The sequence below is a fragment of the Pseudorca crassidens genome, chromosome 9, assembly GCF_039906515.1.
Source record: "Pseudorca crassidens isolate mPseCra1 chromosome 9, mPseCra1.hap1, whole genome shotgun sequence".
Lineage (NCBI taxonomy): Eukaryota > Metazoa > Chordata > Mammalia > Artiodactyla > Delphinidae > Pseudorca > Pseudorca crassidens.
In genome coordinates, this window is record NC_090304.1 from 100,693,628 (window position 1) to 100,710,535 (window position 16,908).

Below are 16,908 nucleotides of genomic sequence, written 5' to 3' on the forward strand. Positions count from 1 at the left end.
AGAGATTTTTAAATCTCAAATTTAAATATTTCTCAAAGATGGAGAAGTAGATAATGGAAAAAGGGCAAGGAAATAAAAATCAACTTGAGGAGGAACAGAGTTTTAGAGAAAGAGCTAGGGAAGATGATAATCTTTTCAAGATCTTAACCTATTAAAGGAAACAAATGAAAGTACACATCAAAGTATATAAATGTATTAGTTCTGATGAATAATGCAAATTAAATCATTTATTCCTAAGATTCTTATTTATATAATGTACCTCTTTACTGTAAACTGAGCCTTTGATAGATATTTAAGATATCAGTTAGGTGAATATCAATTTCTTGATTTTTTAACTTGCTCTTAAAAATTATAGTTATTTCATGCTCATTATAGAAAAATCAAAAAATACAGACAAGCAAAGAAAACTAATCCCAATTTCAAATGTGCCAAAGAATTTAACTCACACTGACTTCTCTGGATGTCTGATACTGAGTAAAAAATATTTACTCATCTTTCAGCAATATTTTAAGCTGATAATCTTTAAATATGTCTATGAACTTGCTACTGTCCAGCCCTGATCCTAATATAAATGAAACAGCAATGGTCTCACTTACTTTTATTTTTAAATCAGATAGCTTCCACTAAACAAACAAAGCAATGACAATTCTGAGGCCCAAAAGCAATAACCCCATCACACGGTACCTAGAAATCCACTCTCTTTATTCTAGACTGTGTTTGTGTTCAATTAGAAAGTGGAGTTGTTTTTAAAAAGAAATCTCAGTGCTAAAGACATTTAGCACCAAAGCTTTTGTTCTACCACCGTTGTCTTGCTAGGATACCAATTAACAACTAAGAAACTTTCTCCCTTGATAACTCTTTCAATGTCCTTTTTATCCAGCTTTACTTAAGAGACCTCACTCATCGTGTGTCAGAGGGGTCCTATCCTCTAATAGCAATGGGGACAGGAACACCTCAAGATGAGTTTCATCACTGACAATGTACTGGCAGGTTGGCATTCCCTTGTTCTGTCCCATTTGATTCTCTGGGTACTGTATATGCCCCATCCCCTATCTGGGAACTCATGTAGTGCTCTTCCTCCCGACATTCTATCAGGGTAAACAAGAGCCCAGTGAAGTCTCTCTATAGCTACAATAAGGGAGAAAATATGCTAGTTCTCAAAATTTAAGAAAAATTAATCTTCAAAGGCCATGACTGAAACAGAGAAAAAAACTGACACTAACAAAAGAAATCCTAGGCTATGAAAAAGTTAAGCAAAAAGAGTCATCAGGGCTTCCCTGGTGGCGCAGTGGTTGAGAGTCCACCTGCCGATGCAGGGGACGCAGGTTCGTGCCCCGGTCTGGGAAGATCCCACATGCCGCGGAGCAGCTGGGCCCGTGAGCCATGGCCGCTGAGCCTGCGTGTCCGGAGCCTGTGCTCCGCAAGGGGAGAGGTCACAGCAGTGAGAGGCCCGCGTACCACAAAAAAAAAAAAAAAAAAAAAAAAAGAGTCATCAACAGCTCTTATTTCTGTGTAAAATATATATATATATATATATTAATTTGATATATGAATATATATATCAATTTGACACATGACCCCTAACTGAAGTATCAAGGTGTCTGCGCGCGGCTTACCTTGGGATGGTTCAACAATGACAACAACAAACAGATAAATCAAATATGGCAAAATACTCACAACTGTCAATCTAGGTGATGGATATATAGGTCTTTATAAGTCTCTTAACTTTTGTGTGTGTTTGATGTTTTTACAATAAAAAGCTTTTTTAAATAATGACATCTTATATTTAGACATCACTTTTCAATTTATAAGGGCCTTTTAGAGACAAACAAAATAGTTTTATCTTCATAATGGCCCTGTTAGTTAGGTCAGATATAGTTGCAGTATAGTCATTAAAACTAAGCCTCAGACATTTAACAAAATACAACAAACTTTCATGAAAAAAGCTCTAAGACAAGTAGGAATAGAGGGAAATTTTCTCAATATGATAAAAGGCATTTATGAAAAACCCACAGGTCACATCACAGAAAGACTAAAAGCTTTCTCCCTAAGACCAAGAACAAGACAAGGATGTCTGTTTTCACCATTACTATTCAACATTGTACTGGAAGTTCTAGCCAGAGCTGTTAGATAAGATAAAAAAATAAAAGGCATCCAAATTGCAAAAAAAAAAAAGGTAAAACTATTTCTAACTGCAGATAATATGCTCCTATACATAGAAAATCCCAAAGAACCTAGAAGAAAGCTACTAGAGCTAATAAACAAATTCAGCAAAGTTTCAGGGTACAACATCAAAATGCAAAAATCATTCATTTCTATAAATGAGCAATGAACAATCCTCAAAGGAAATTAAGAAAGAAGTTCTATTTATAATAGTATGTAAAAGAAAAATACTTCAGAATAAATCTACCCAAGTAGGTAAAAGACTTGTACACTGAAAAACTATAAAATATTACTGAAAAAAAATAAGGAAGATATAAATTAATGGAAAAACGTTCTACGTTCATGGATAGGAAGACCTAACATTGTTAAAATGTCAGTACTACCCAAAGCAATCTACAAATTCAACACAATACCTATCAAAATTCCAACAACCTTTTTTGCAGAACTGGAAAATCATATCCTCACATTTATATGGAATTACAAGGGATCTTGAATAGCCAAAACAATCTTGAAAAAGAAGAATAAAGTTGCAACACTCACATGTCTCAACTTTGAAACTTACTACAAAGCTACAGTAATTAAAACAGTACGGTACTGCCATAAGAAGAGACATATAGACCAATGGAATAGACTAGAAACCCAAGAAATAAACCCTCATATATATGGCCAATGGATTTTTGAAAAAAGTGCCAAGACCATTCAATAGATGAAGGACAGTGTTTTCAACAACTGATGCTGGGAGAACTGGATATCCACTTGCAAAAGAATGAAGTTAGACCCTCACCTTACACTATACACAAAAAAGTGATTAAAACAGATCAAAGACCTAAACTTAAGAGATAAAACCAAAAAAATCTTAGAAGAAACATTGGGAAAATCTTCATGTCATTGGACTTGGCAACAATTTCAAGAAGATGATACTAAAAGCATAGGCAACAAAAGAAAAAATAGATAAACTGAACTTCATAAAAATTAAAAACTTTTATGTATCAAAGGACACTCTCAAAAAAGTGAAATGACAAACTAAGAATGAAACAAAATATTTACAGATCGTGTATCTGACAAGTGATTAATACCTAGAAGATACAAATAAGTCCTACAATTTAACAACAAGCAACCCAATTCAAAAATGGGCAAATGGCCTAAGTAAACAATTTTCCAAATAAGACATACAAATGGCCAATAAATACATGAGATAATACTCAACATCACTAGTCATTAGAGAATGCAAATCAAAACCACATTAAGATACCACTGCACACCTACTAGTGTGGCTATAATCAAGAAAACGGAAAGTAAAGTGTTAGAATGCAGTGAAATTAGAACCTTTGTATATTGCTGGTAGGAATGTAAAATGGTACAGCCACTGTGGAAATGGTTTGGTGGTTCCTCAAAAGTTAAATATAGAACTAACCCAGCAATTCCACTCATAGGCATATATCCAAAAGAATTGAAACCAGGAACTGGAACAGATATCTGTACATCAATGTTCATAGCGGCATTACTCACAATAGCCAAAAGGTGGAAACAACCCAGGTGTTCATCAATAAATGAATGGATAAGCGAAATGTGGCATATACAATGGAATACAATTCAACCATAAAAAGGGATAAAAGTTTGATATCTGCTACATGGATGGACCTTGAAAGCATGATCCTTAGCAAGATAAGTCAGACACAGAAGAACAAGTATTGTATGGTTCCACTTATATGAAGTACCTAGGAGAGGCAAATTCATAGAGAGAAAGCAGAACAGAGGTTACCAGGAGGCAGGAGGAAGGGGAAGGGGGGATTTATTGCTTAATGGGTACAGAGTATACATTGGGGATGATGAAAAAGTTTTGAGGATAGATAGTGGTGATGGGTACACACAGCACTGTGAATATATTTAATGCCACTGAATTGTACACTTACCAAAAACGATACACATTATGTTATATTCATTTAAACCACAATTTTTTAAAAGCATGTTTTACAAAGTTTCATAAACACCAAGTGATTTGCTCCAAGCCATACAACTAGTAAGAGGCAAAGCCAACATTCACTCTCAATTTTTAAATCTCCATAACAACAAAAGACAGAGTATGTTAGCTGCCCAGCATTCAAACAAAATCTAATTGTTTTGATTCCCTAGGCTCTCTCCAGAAGCTCATCTTCTAAACCAATCAAAAAGAAGAGTAATCTACTTTGCCTTCAATTTGATATGAAATCTCCATTACCATCAGATACTCTCTCGCTTCTGCCTTTAGCCCAGAAAGGTGAGAAAATAGTGCCCCACACACTGACACACTAGCCGTGACTAAGAAAGCAGGCTCTGGGGTCGCATTCATATCCTGGCTCCACAATTACACTCTGACCTTAGGCAGGGAACTTAACCTCAGATGGGCCAGTTTCCTCATCTGTGAGATGGGAATATCATATAAGTACTTATCGCATAAAGTTGTTAATCAAATTAATTAACACATGCAAAGAAAGCACTTAGAACAGATCTTGGCACACAGTAGAAAAAGAAGGCTTCTACCTCCTTCTCCTCCTTGCCCCTTTCCTCTTCCTCCTTTCTCTTCTTGTATCAACATTATTAACACTGAGACTCTGCAAATTACCTGTGAAACAGTCATTTGCATGTTACTTTGCCCACTGCAAAGCCAGACATCTCCAAATAAGACATCGTGAATTCTCAGGGTGAAGTTCTTCCTCCCAAGAGTCTGCTGTGCCATCACTTCATAAGGTCCACCAGGCTTCACAGGATCCAGTACCACCATCCAGCTATTAGAGTGTGCTGAAACAATAACAAGGCTCCAAGAATTAATCAATCAATCAACTAAAGTGAAATTAAAACCCAATCCTATCATGCATCAGATCATTTGTGGCGATTCCCAGCTTCTGTGATGAACTGGATTCAAAGCTATGAAGATTGGCCAAATTTCAGACAGGTCAACAGAAATAACAAAAGCAGCAGCGTAGCTATCTTTAATCTGTACCAATCCCTCCTTACTTTTAATCAAAGCATTTACAAGAAAAATAAATCACCCAGTTATAATCCTAAACGAGGACAGACAAAAATACAGAGATTAAAATTCAAGGGAGTTTAATACAAAAATATAAAATAGAAATTCTTCCTATACCATCCAACTATCAATATTAACCTAATCCTAATCTAATAGATTTACCCAGTGCCCCAAACTAACTTGTAAGTATCCAATCAAATGTGAGCACAGGTTAGAGAAAATCACTTATCATCTGAAACTGACTTGATGGTATCATCCTTGTCGTCAACCCCCCAACTCGTCCCCCTGTTGCTCTCAGGGATTAATACCACCAGTGGTTCTGGGCTCTCCTATCAACAGTTAAACAGGTGACACATAAAGAAGTAGTAGGAGGCACATAAATTAATCTCTCTTTGAAGAAGATATTGAGACTTGCCCAATTAATTATTTTCACAGAGTTATCCACCAGACTTAAGGTTTTTGAATGCAGTTTGGGAGATGAAAAGCTATCCAAGACCCTATTTCAGAAATTCATAGCATATTCCTTAGGAACCACCCCCCTACCACCTTCCCACATCTCACCCACGCACACCACCACCGCTGCCAACATCATACTCGGAAACTTAAGAAAAATATCTTCCAAGTGGCAAAATTATGCCTAGGAGAACCAAACAACAGGAACAAAGTTGAAGAAACGAGAGGGAGAAAATAGACAAAATAGAGAGATGATTGTTTTAAAATAAATATTCTTGGACTTCCCTGGTGGCACAGTGGTTAAGAATCTGCCTGCCAATGCAGGAAACACGGGTTCGAGCCATGGTCTGGGAAGATACCACATGCCACGGAGCAACTAAGCCTGTGCGCCACAACTACTGAGCCTGCGCTCTAGAGCCTGTGAGCCACAACTGATGAGCCCATGAGCCACAACTACTGAAGCCCACGTGCCTAGAGGCCGTGCTCCACAACAAGAAGCCACCACAATGAGAAGCCCGCACACCACAACGAAGAGTAGCCTCCGCTTGCCACAACTAGAGAAAGCCCACGTGCAGCAACGAAGACCCAACGCAGCCAAAAATAAATAAATAAAATAAATAAATTTTTAAGAAAAGAAATTTATTAAAAAAATAAATATTCTTGGCATAATGCTGAAGAATATGGACTGATTTATAATTTGTGTCCATCGGATCAATGTAAATTCAAAGGGAAAGAATCGCAAGAGCTGGAAACGAGGCATCCTAAGGTTATTACACCAACCAGAAAAAATTAATTATAAAAAAACTAGCCAAGTGCCTACTTGTGCCAGACACTGTGCTAAGTTCCTCTTAATCAGTAAGAGCTAAGAAGAGAAGTCCAGCCTCACGGCAGGAGATTGGTAAAGGCTCAAACCATAAAGGATTGCTCAGAGTCCTGTGGGAAACATCCAAAACCCTCAGGCATCAGTGAAAGGGCACAGGTCGCTCCTCTCAGAAGCACAGCTGACTGAGCCTGCTACTCCCACCCCTGCGAGGTCAATTAAGCCCAGGACTAAATGTTCGCTATTGCTTTTAACACCACCCATAGTCACAGACATCAACATATTAAATGCAGAATTCACCTAAAGCAGAAAAATCACTGTTTTGGAAACAGTGGGCAGCTAGTACAGATTGTGTCGCACAGGTGTGATGTGCTCCGTATGGCTCTCTCGTCTGAGCAGGCAGACTCTCCAATCTGTCCCAACCACAGCCTTGCCAATGTCTTTCCAGACTTCTTGCACTGACGCTGTTTACTGGAGCTCTGTCCTCCTGCCACCAACATTACTCATTTGTGATGATGAGGTCAATCCCTAGAAAACCCAGGACAGGACTATTTTTGAGCCTTCTACTACTGTGCAAGCTATTCCTAGTCACTGCTGTTAATTAGGTATTTACATTTAGTCTCCATCCAGGCAATATGGCTGGTGTGGAAAAGCGCCTTCACCAGAGCTTCCGAAAAGCTTTGCTGCCCAGCAAGAAAAAGACAAAGAAGGAGGGGGGGATGTTGGGGCAAAACAGGGCAACACCATCCTACACCCGGAGGATGAGCTCCCTCTAGAGCCTAAAGCGTCTGAAGAGAGCTAGGCATGGAGATCTGAGCCTTGTTCCCCAGGACTGCTCCCCCGCAGGAAACTGCTCCACTTCCACCAAGACTTCCCTCTGTTCTAGTCCTCGAGTTCCTTTAGTTTCTAGCTCTTTTCCTCTCCCACTTCATAAGAGAAAAACTCTGACACGAGAATGAGTGTTAAGTAAAGTTAACTGCCACGCAAGGCAGGGGAAACCAGCTCCACTACAGAGGGGTTATTAATGGTCAAAGTAACTCAGAAATAATTTGTTTAAAACAATGTGGATTTACTGCCATGTAAGTATCAATATATACAAAGGAGAGCGGCCCTTGTGAAGACTGTTTCTTAGACTCAAGGCAAGGGTGGGACGTTTCACAAGGAGAATTATTTAGGCCTTGGTCTGTCCGTTAAGGACCGGCTGGTGAAAGTGGAGCTGACCACAGGCCAGTGACGTCCAGTTATAGATTTCAGAAACTGTGTTGACCCACCAAGTCCATTAGGTTGAGTCCAAGCAATAAAATTGAGTGACGGGACTTCCCTGGTGGCACAGCGGTTAAGCATCCGCCTGCCCATGCAGGGGACACGGGTTTGAGCCCTGGTCCAGGAAGATCCCACATGCCGCGGAGCAACTAAGCCCGTGTGCCACAACTTCTGAGCCTGCGCTCTAGAGCCCGCAAGCCACAACTACTGAGCCTGCGTGCTACAACTACTGAAGCACGTGCGCCTACAGCCCATGCTCCACAACAAGAGAAGCCACCGTAATGAGAAGCCTGTGTACCGCAACAAAGAGTAGCCCCCGCTCACCACAACTAGAGAAAGCCTGCGAGCAGCAACAAAGACCCGATGCAGCCAAACATAGATAAATAAATAGATAAATATTTTTTAAAAACTGAGTGACAAACCACAGAGTTAAAGGTCACCATCCAGCTGGCTTCTGCTGAGCTGGATGGGCTTTTTGAGCAACACCTGCTCTGGTTCCTTCCTCTGGGCCCCAATCACTTGCTATCTTGTGACATCTCTTACCGATCCGGGCTCAGGTTTCTGTAAATGCTCATTTTTGTTGCATTCAAACCTCTGCTTCCTCCCATTCTTTCTTCTTCTATCTAGGAAGATTCATGCCCTTCCTTCATTGTACAGCCACTGAGAGCGTTTACCAGGTGCCGGGCACTCCATCAAGTAAATGGCAGAGAGTAAACCCCAGTCCTCCTGGGTTATACTGACAAGAAAGCCACGCAGACTGACTGGGGCTTTGTGTTTTCCTGCCCAATGGTTAGTGTATCTGGTGGCCTATTTCTCACTGTCCTTCTTCTCTTCCTCTTCCAGCCAAGAGCATAAGTTAAGAACTCTCTCCATGTTCTCTCCATCTCCCTGACCAACCCCACCTCAAAATGGAATAAACAATCAAAGACAAAAAATTAAAAGAATTTGTCTAGAGACATGATTAGTCATGAAGTACATCTTGCTATATTTTCTCTGCTATTCACATCAGATGTTAATTGTTTTTCAGGTTATTGTGCCAAATCTCAGAAACCAAGAAGAGAAAAAGGAAAATTATCCCACAACCTTTCCCTTCCCAAGAGAGAAAACCTAGAGCTGGAAGCGGCCCTGATCACCTCTTCCCCCACAGAAGCCTGGTACTTCACCAGCTGCAAACGGGTCCACTCGTTTGTGGAAGTGACCTGGAGATAAAGAAGGCCTTACTGCCCAAACCGCCCCTGCCTGACCTGTATTATTCTGTATAAAGTTCATCTCCACCACCACCAAATATCAATGTAAAAAAAAAAAGCTTAACTATTTTTCTATCAATAAAACTGTTGATGCAAGTTACTTGAACTATAGCTTGCTATGGCAGACACACCCTAAGGGGACCCCCAGTGAGTCACACTCTTGTATAGTCCCTCTGCTCAAGTGCAGGCAGAATATATGATTTGCTTCCAATCAACAGAAAATGGCAAACGGGATAAGATGCCATTCTCATGATTAAGTTACATTACATGGAAAAGATGAAGGGGTCTTGCAGATATAATTAAAATCCCTAATCAGTTGACTTTAAATTAATCCAAAGGGAGATTATCCTGGGCGGGCCTGACCTAAATAAGGTGAGCCTTTAAATAGGGTCTAGCGGTCAGAGATTTGAAGAAGCAGAAATGCTGCCATGAATTCTACAGGCACAAGGAAATGAATCTGCCAGCAACCTAAGGGTGCTTGGAAGCGAATCATTCCTTAGTCGAGCCTCTGGATGAGAATGTAGCCCAGCAAACACCTTGATTTCAGCCTTCTGAAACTCTGAGTAGAGAACCCAGATAAATGATGGTCAGGCTTCAGATCTACAGAAATTGTGAGATAGTAAAAGTGTGTTTGTTTTAAGCGCCTATGTTTGTGGTAACTTATTATATGGCGCAGAAAACTAGCACACACGCTAACACTGCAACCAGGAGATTTTAAATTTTCTAAGAGGTTTAGGCCTTTTGCATTTTCTATTTACCTCAATCATGACAAATTCAGGCAGATACGCCTTCAGTTTATCACCTACATATGCATCCCCATGTGTGTCAAAGTGAGAGGATATAGACTATTTGCCCCAATTTTACTCCTTGTGTCTGAGAGAATCATCATGCATCACTTGACAACCTGGCTTGAACAGGCCCAGAACCTGACCATATTCCAAGTCATCCCTCAGGTTTTAATTTTCCCAATGCTTAAGTGTCAGTCTGCTGGACAAAAACCTTTACGTTGTTAAATTCCACTTTGCTGTGGGCACCTAGGGGATTATAGGTAATAAGTTAAATATTAACAGAGATAGAGAGTCTGGCTGAAAATCCCAGAGTCATCATCAAAATTTAAATAGAAGTCAACCCTTCAATATGCCCTATAGTATCTCCTTTGAGAAACATTTTCTTCACTGCCCTGTGAAATTTCTTACATGTCTATCTCTTTTATTCCAAATAACATTTTATCCATTTTTCTTCATGGGCAAGACAGAGCACGCTGTCCACTGAAGTAGGTTTGTGGATCTGTATAAACCACAGTACCTTTCTTCTCTCCCAAGCCAGTGTGGAGAGCCTAACAAATAGATCTACCCGCCACCCCACCAATAACAATCTCTTTTCCTGTAAAATTACCTCAAGAGTCCACGAATCACTTGGCTCCCTTAAGTTGCTGCTGGATATTTTAACTCCAAACGAAGCATCACTTTGCAGTGAAGCAACTGAAGCATTACTTGAACCTAAATTGCTAAATGTGAAAGGACAGCATGAGACAGTGAGTTCTTGGAGGGTGGGCACATTCTTCTTTGTATTTTCTAGGGTTGCTAGCTCAGTGTTTTATACATAATAAGCCTTCGGTTGATGTTTATAGAATTGAACTCAAAATAAGTGAGCAGGTTCACTATCACCGTAAAGGAGAAGAGGGGCTCATCCCCTAATTATTACCTTTTATTCCTTCTCGTCACCACCTACCCTCTTGTCTCGTCTCTGGACACTCCAAATATTGGCCCTGCAACAGCCATGAAGGGGAAAAAACTAAAAATAATGCATAAGAATATTTTTAAAAACTGAAATGCTATGTATTATGTGTTTTCTCTATTTCTACGACACTGTACAGTCTCTGTCTCCTAAATATTTACTGGTAATGCTATTTTTTAGCACTAAGGAAAAGAAATCCTATTTATTGTTTTTAAACAATTACATCAATTCTTTAGATCTCTAAATCAATGTCTTTTTACTGAGAGCACCACTATCTGTACTCCGTACTGCTCATTTCTGAGATGGACACAACACAAAAAGAAAGCACTGCTAGTCTCCTGAATTCTTCATTTTCGGTGTATCCTACAAGTCACCAATAGCATTTAAATCTAACAGAGAACAACTTCTCAATCAGCTTAAGCTTCCCCTTCAGGTCTCTGAATTTCACCCAATAAGCTTCTTACCTTAAAAAGACTTAAAACCCAAGAACTAGAAGCACTTACCTTGCATCTATGCCTGGTACTTAGTATTTCTTAATGTTTGCTGAATGGAAATGAATTATTAAAAGTCTGCACCAGCATCTGGATCGCTCTGGATTGGATATCAGTCCCGTATATTGACAAAACGAATCAGGTAATCCTTGTTTTCAGGGGCCAATAAAATTTCCACAAGCTTCGCTGTCACATATATATTCAAGTCCCTATCAAACCACCAGCCTCCACCTTAACTCCACCCCCCCAGAGAAGCCTCCTCACCTGACTCTCACCTCAACATCCCATAGCTCCCTAGTTACCTCTAACTAAGATGTAACCAGGTCTCCACTTGACCCAGCCCTGAACACACCTTCCTGCATCCAGTAACTCTGAGCTCCTCCCCACGTTATCTTATACATCTTTCTCTCTCTCTCTCTCTCTTTTTTTTTTTTTTACATCTTTATCTCTTCTAGACACAGACTCCTTTTAGGACGTCTCTGCTCCTGAAGCCTGCTAACTGCTAATTCTCACCTATTTGAGAATTAGCCACTATTTGGGGTCAAGCCTTCAAGGTCTATTGCCTAAATATCATAACAGCCTGCTAACAGGTCCCACCACCTCTAGTCTCATGCATCTCCAGTCCTTCTTCCACAGTGGTGCCAGAGTAATCTTTCTAAAACACAGATTGGACTGTGTTATTTTGCTGCTTAAAATCCATCTATCCAAAGTACGGTGCACGCTCCATAGCAACGACAAACTAGCCTCCCTACATTTCCAACCTTATCTCCTGCCATCCACCACCGGTCACACACCCCAGTGGTCCAGAAAAACCAACCTGCCTGTCATTCCTCCAGTGACCCAGGCTCACTCACGCCTCCATGCCTTTGCCCAGGCTATTCCCTCTACCTGGCTCGCCCTGCTCACCTTTCAAAATAAGCCTTAGGCTAAGTTAATTTTCCCTCTTAAGCAATCCCATAGGACTCTATACTTCCCAATTGTGGCACTTACTACACTTAACTGTAATTGCTTCTTATTTTTCTGTCTCTCCTCAAATCCATAAACTTCATTAGGGGAGAGACCACATCTGTTTTGCTCATCACTGCATAACCAGTGCCTGGCATGGTATCTGGCACTTAGTAGGCACTCAGTAAATATTTGAGTGACTGACTAAATATAATAATAATAATAGTAACAAAAATAACAACAGCTAACACTTCTTCAGTACTTATTGTGTGCCAGGCACTGTTCTAAGTACGTTAGATATGTTAATTCATTTAACCCTCACAATAATCCTAAATATTATTATTATCACTGCTATACAAATAAAGAAATTATGACACAGAGATGTTAAATTACATGTTCAAGGTTATATAGCCATTAAGCGACAGAGTCAGGGTCTGAATGGGGATGGTGAATTCCAGAGCCTAGGTTCTTAACCCCTCCTCAATACTACCTCTCTTTTATATATGATTCAGTTCAAATGTCACCTTCAGTAGAAACCTTCCCTTACCATCCAATCTGAGTTAGATGTTTCTCTTCTGTATCCCATGATACCCCATATCCACCTCCACCAGAGCACCTATCACACTGCACTACATGGCTTGGTGTCTATTCCCATTATTCCATGAGCTCCTTGAGGACAGGGACTTTGACTTGGTCTTATTTTTCTTTGTATCCTCAGTGCACATGGTAAATACTCAAAGAACTTTTATGGATGGATCGATGGATGGATCGACAGATGGATGGATAACCTGAGCTGGACTATTAGGATTCATTTTCAGATCATCCAGCAGGTGGCAGAAGAAGACAAAAGCTGAGCGGAGGATGGCCTGTCTTACCTTTCACACTGGTCACTTTCTTCATGATGGTTTCCTGATCTTGGCACAGAGTCACTGTCACTGTGGCTCCGGATACTCCATAGCCCCAAATCACTGCCCCTGCAGGCTCCTTCTGCAGCACCATGTAATTATCGATGTAGGAAGCAAAGCGAAAACCAACATCTAAAAAATTTAGCAAACACTTAGGAGAGCATCGTTGGAGAGATTCATCACCAGATTGAATCTGGTTAAATGGCAAGGAACATACAGTCTTAATACATGAGAATTTGAAGATAACCAGTCCTTTTAATTTTCTAAAGTGAGAGCTTAATCCTCCTAATTAGCTAAGCAACATAACAAGAACAGTTTCCAGCAATATGCATCACAGTACAAGATGACCAATAAGGAAAACTCAAAAAGCCTAGGGCAACCCATTTACCACAAGCCTCCTCCCCTTCAAAGCTCTTCATCTTCCTTTGCTCTCAGGCTTGGCCCAAACACTTGACTCTCTGCCCCCATAATCACCAAAATTCTCTTTTCATGTACCTCACAGACGGTATTTATGAGAAAAATAAACCACTTCCTTTCCCTACTTCCCATTACCACTCCCACTCCTCACAGCTGGGAATAAAGAAGGCTGCCTCTCTTCAACACAGCCTTTTCTAAACTTTTCCTCCCTCTTTATCTCCCCCTTTCCATCCTCTCAGTGTCAATTTCCCTCAATAATTCTCCTTATGGTGTTTTTTGACAACCCACTGAAAATTCTAAATAAACATTTATGAATATCTGCAACAAGTCTGCTTCCTTCTAAGGTAAATTCAGATAAATTAAGATGCAAAAAATAAGGTCAGTGAGAGACAGAAGGTCAAAGTGTCTGAACAAAAGGTCTTTTGTTGCAATTCACCCATTTCACAAGCTAAATTATACAAAAAGAGAATGAGCACTTTAAACTGTGGATTCTATTCTAGACAGTCACTAACAAGACTGAATAAGAATTCACTTTAACGATATCATTCCTATTTTTAACATCCAGCCTATATCGAAGTATTTTATTAATAACAAGCATCTATCCAAATTATCTCAGTGGGTTCCTCATCAAAACTTCATAAGGGGGAAAAAAATCTTTTTTAAGTTACATCCCAATTTGTCTGAACAAAACAGACAAAACTCCCTAGAAGAAAATAATTAACAAAATTAAGGTTTTTTTAAAGGGTTTTAAACAAAAATGATTGGCAGGAAAGAGAATCAGAACTAACAAAGTTGACATTTTCCCCCCTGGAAGCTACAATGATGACAGCCCCTCAGGCTATACTTAACAGGGCAGCACAGCTAATGGGGTCTCCTACACAGACTTGGTGGCCTATTTTTCCTGCACTTCGAATAACAACCCAGTCCCTAGACATCCTCAGCTCTCTCTTAGGAGTTTGTTCCATCATAAAACCTACATGACAATCAAAGATCATCCGGAAGACCCACTGGGCTGGAGATGCACAGCTACCAGGAGCAAAACGCTCTAAGAAGAGACTACAACAGCCCAGAATTGCATAAGCACGTTGGAGGGAAGGGAAGAGGCGCATGCGTGGGAAGGCCTTGTCTTGGGTAAGTGTTTTATATGGAACAAAACCTGAAAACCAAAGGCCTAAGAGCTGAGCAGAAAGAGGATGGGGTGGGGAAGGGATTGAATAAAACTGGCTGCCGCAGGCATGAACCCAGGCGAATAAGGGGCTCTGGAGGTGTGCAGCCACCTTCTCAAATGTTGGGGAAAATACTTTTCCCAGTAAGTCTGTTTTCGACAACACACATTCACCGAACCTCTTTGTGCATGGCTCTATTCTGAGTTAAAGAATTTTAGAGGTGGAAAGAATTTTTTACACCCTGGGGTATAATCACGTTATTTACTGATCAACAGACTGAGACCCAAGTAGATTAGGTAATTTTTTAAAATAGCTTGCGCATTAATTCATTCAACAAACACTTAAAGATGCCTACTGTGTGCCAGGCACGATTTTAAGCATTGAGGATGTAACAGTGAAAGAAAGAAAAAAAAAGCAGGCAAAAATCCTTGCCAGCAGGGAGCTTACATTCTACTGGGAAGAGTAACTGTGTAACAAAGAGTAACTTCTTTGGCCTCAAATCACATAGGTAGTTTAAGACAGGACAAGAAATCAAGCCACCTGATTCCAAAGTCACTGCAATTTCCACTCTGCCACAGTTAGACACTGGGGGTAAATCACAGACAAGTCATATTCCCTGTTCTTATAAAGCTCACATTCCAAGCTGATAAGAATAGACAGTGGAATATTACCAAGGAATTGAGCAATGGACAAAACAGGAGAACAAGAAAGGAGGTGGGACTGGTAATTGTTTTTGTCAAATAAAAGACACAACATTTGATTTTTTTTTTTTAGGTCTTCAATGTTTCCTTTGGGTGTTGGAGTAGAAAAACAGGAATTAGTGTTCTGGGAAGTTAAAAGTAGACTGACAAAATGAGGACAGTGGTTACCTCTGGTGAGGAACTGGTGGATGCACTAGGGAGGAATATCCATGGAGTCTCAATAAAACTGGGAACGTTCTAGTTCTTAAGCTGGGTGAAGCGCCTCGGGGTGTTCATTTTATCATTGCTACATACATGTTTGCACATTTCAACTATTACGTGATAAACATGAGCACAGGGGGAATGATTTGAAGGAAAGAAGTCAGGATATGCAACCAAATAAGGGAAGAAAATTTAGAGCATTAATAAATTAGAAAATAAAGTCATTGTTAATGAAGGTGATGTAACAATATGACCCAAAAGCAAAGGTAAAATAGTGATGTTAAAGTTAACAGCCTTTAACAGAAAAATTAATAGAATAAGGGCCCTATTCTCCTCTTTCCCTTCTCCCCACCTCATATACTGGACTCAAAGGTCACTGAGTGGGGATGAGTCAGGAAATGATATAAACTGCTGCTAGTTTTCACTTTTGTTAAACCCTGAAAAACCACTTAAGGGCTTCGGTTTGTCTGCATCTGGGTACTTTGCAGGTTCTTAGGTAGTGCAGTCATTTTTCTGCACTCTGTTCTCCCACCTCAACTTTCATTTCTTTTCTGTGACCCAGCATCCAGTCTGGGGTATTCAAATGACACGATATGACCTGGACAATGGTCAAAGTGAGTCATCCTCCTCCCCAATGCCATGCATATTATCCCACCAGCAGTGTCTGCGAGCTGCAGCAGGAATCAAAGCTGAGTCTTACATACTCTGAGCTAGTGAGGGGGTTGTATGCCTTAGCCCTAATCAGCACTTAAACTAGGAAAATTTAATTCCCCCAAGCAACCCAGCCTGAAGCAAACCCTCCCCAGGGGCACCACTGAGGGGGCTGCACTGAAATGTTTTGGATGACTCAGTCACCAGTTTCCAAATATTATCTAACTAGCTTCGCCCCCTCCCCTTCGAGTTCCCCTGCAATTATTCAGACACTGAGGGCCTCGGTCTGGGCACATTTGGGCCTCCCCTCCTTAGATAACCCAACTCTCCCGCTGCCCCACATGCTGCAACATAGGGGCGGTGGAAGGGAGTGGAGGAAGCGGACAGGCCGGGGCTCCCGCCCAGCGGACACCCGCAACCGAGGCCCGGGTGGTGGAACCCGGCTCCTACCCGGAGTTCCTTCCCGGAGCTAGAGAGAAGGGCGCGGGGGGCGGTCCTGCGGAGGACGCGGTTATCTCGGAGCCCGCGCAGGCTGACGGACGGGCAGGGGTCGGGCCGAGCCCGGCCGCCTCACCTGCACTTGCGTCGGCCCGCAGGAGTAACGGCAGCACGAGCCCAAACACAAATCCCGGCGCGACCATGTTTGTGAGAAGCCCTCACCACAGCGAAGGTCTCAGGGCGGGGACGCCATCGGGGGCGGGGCCGTGGGGCGGGGCCTGATCAGGGCGGAAAAGGCCTGAC

The 16,908-nt window shown here is 41.1% G+C and overlaps 1 protein-coding gene across 7 annotated transcripts in view; it reads right to left on the minus strand.

The window, feature by feature from the left end:
- SIAE (sialic acid acetylesterase) overlaps positions 1–16,893 on the minus strand; it is a 35,234-nt gene extending 18,341 nt beyond the window's left edge. Inside the window, exons 1-4 of one of the 7 annotated variants that reach the window (XM_067751406.1) lie at positions 16,742–16,861; positions 15,484–15,626; positions 13,002–13,163; positions 4,766–4,941 (exon numbers count right to left, since the gene is read on the minus strand). In XM_067751406.1, the coding sequence (XP_067607507.1) occupies positions 4,766–4,941; positions 13,002–13,125 (300 nt within the window). In that variant the 5' untranslated portion in view covers positions 13,126–13,163; positions 15,484–15,626; positions 16,742–16,861. Of the gene's footprint in view, positions 1–4,765; positions 4,942–10,348; positions 10,448–10,657; positions 10,722–11,193; positions 12,087–13,001; positions 13,164–15,483; positions 15,627–16,741 lie in introns of those variants that run through there. The other 6 variants (XM_067751405.1, XM_067751409.1, XM_067751410.1 and 3 more) reach the window with 6 other exon arrangements.
- Between the last annotated feature and the right edge of the window lie 15 nt (positions 16,894–16,908).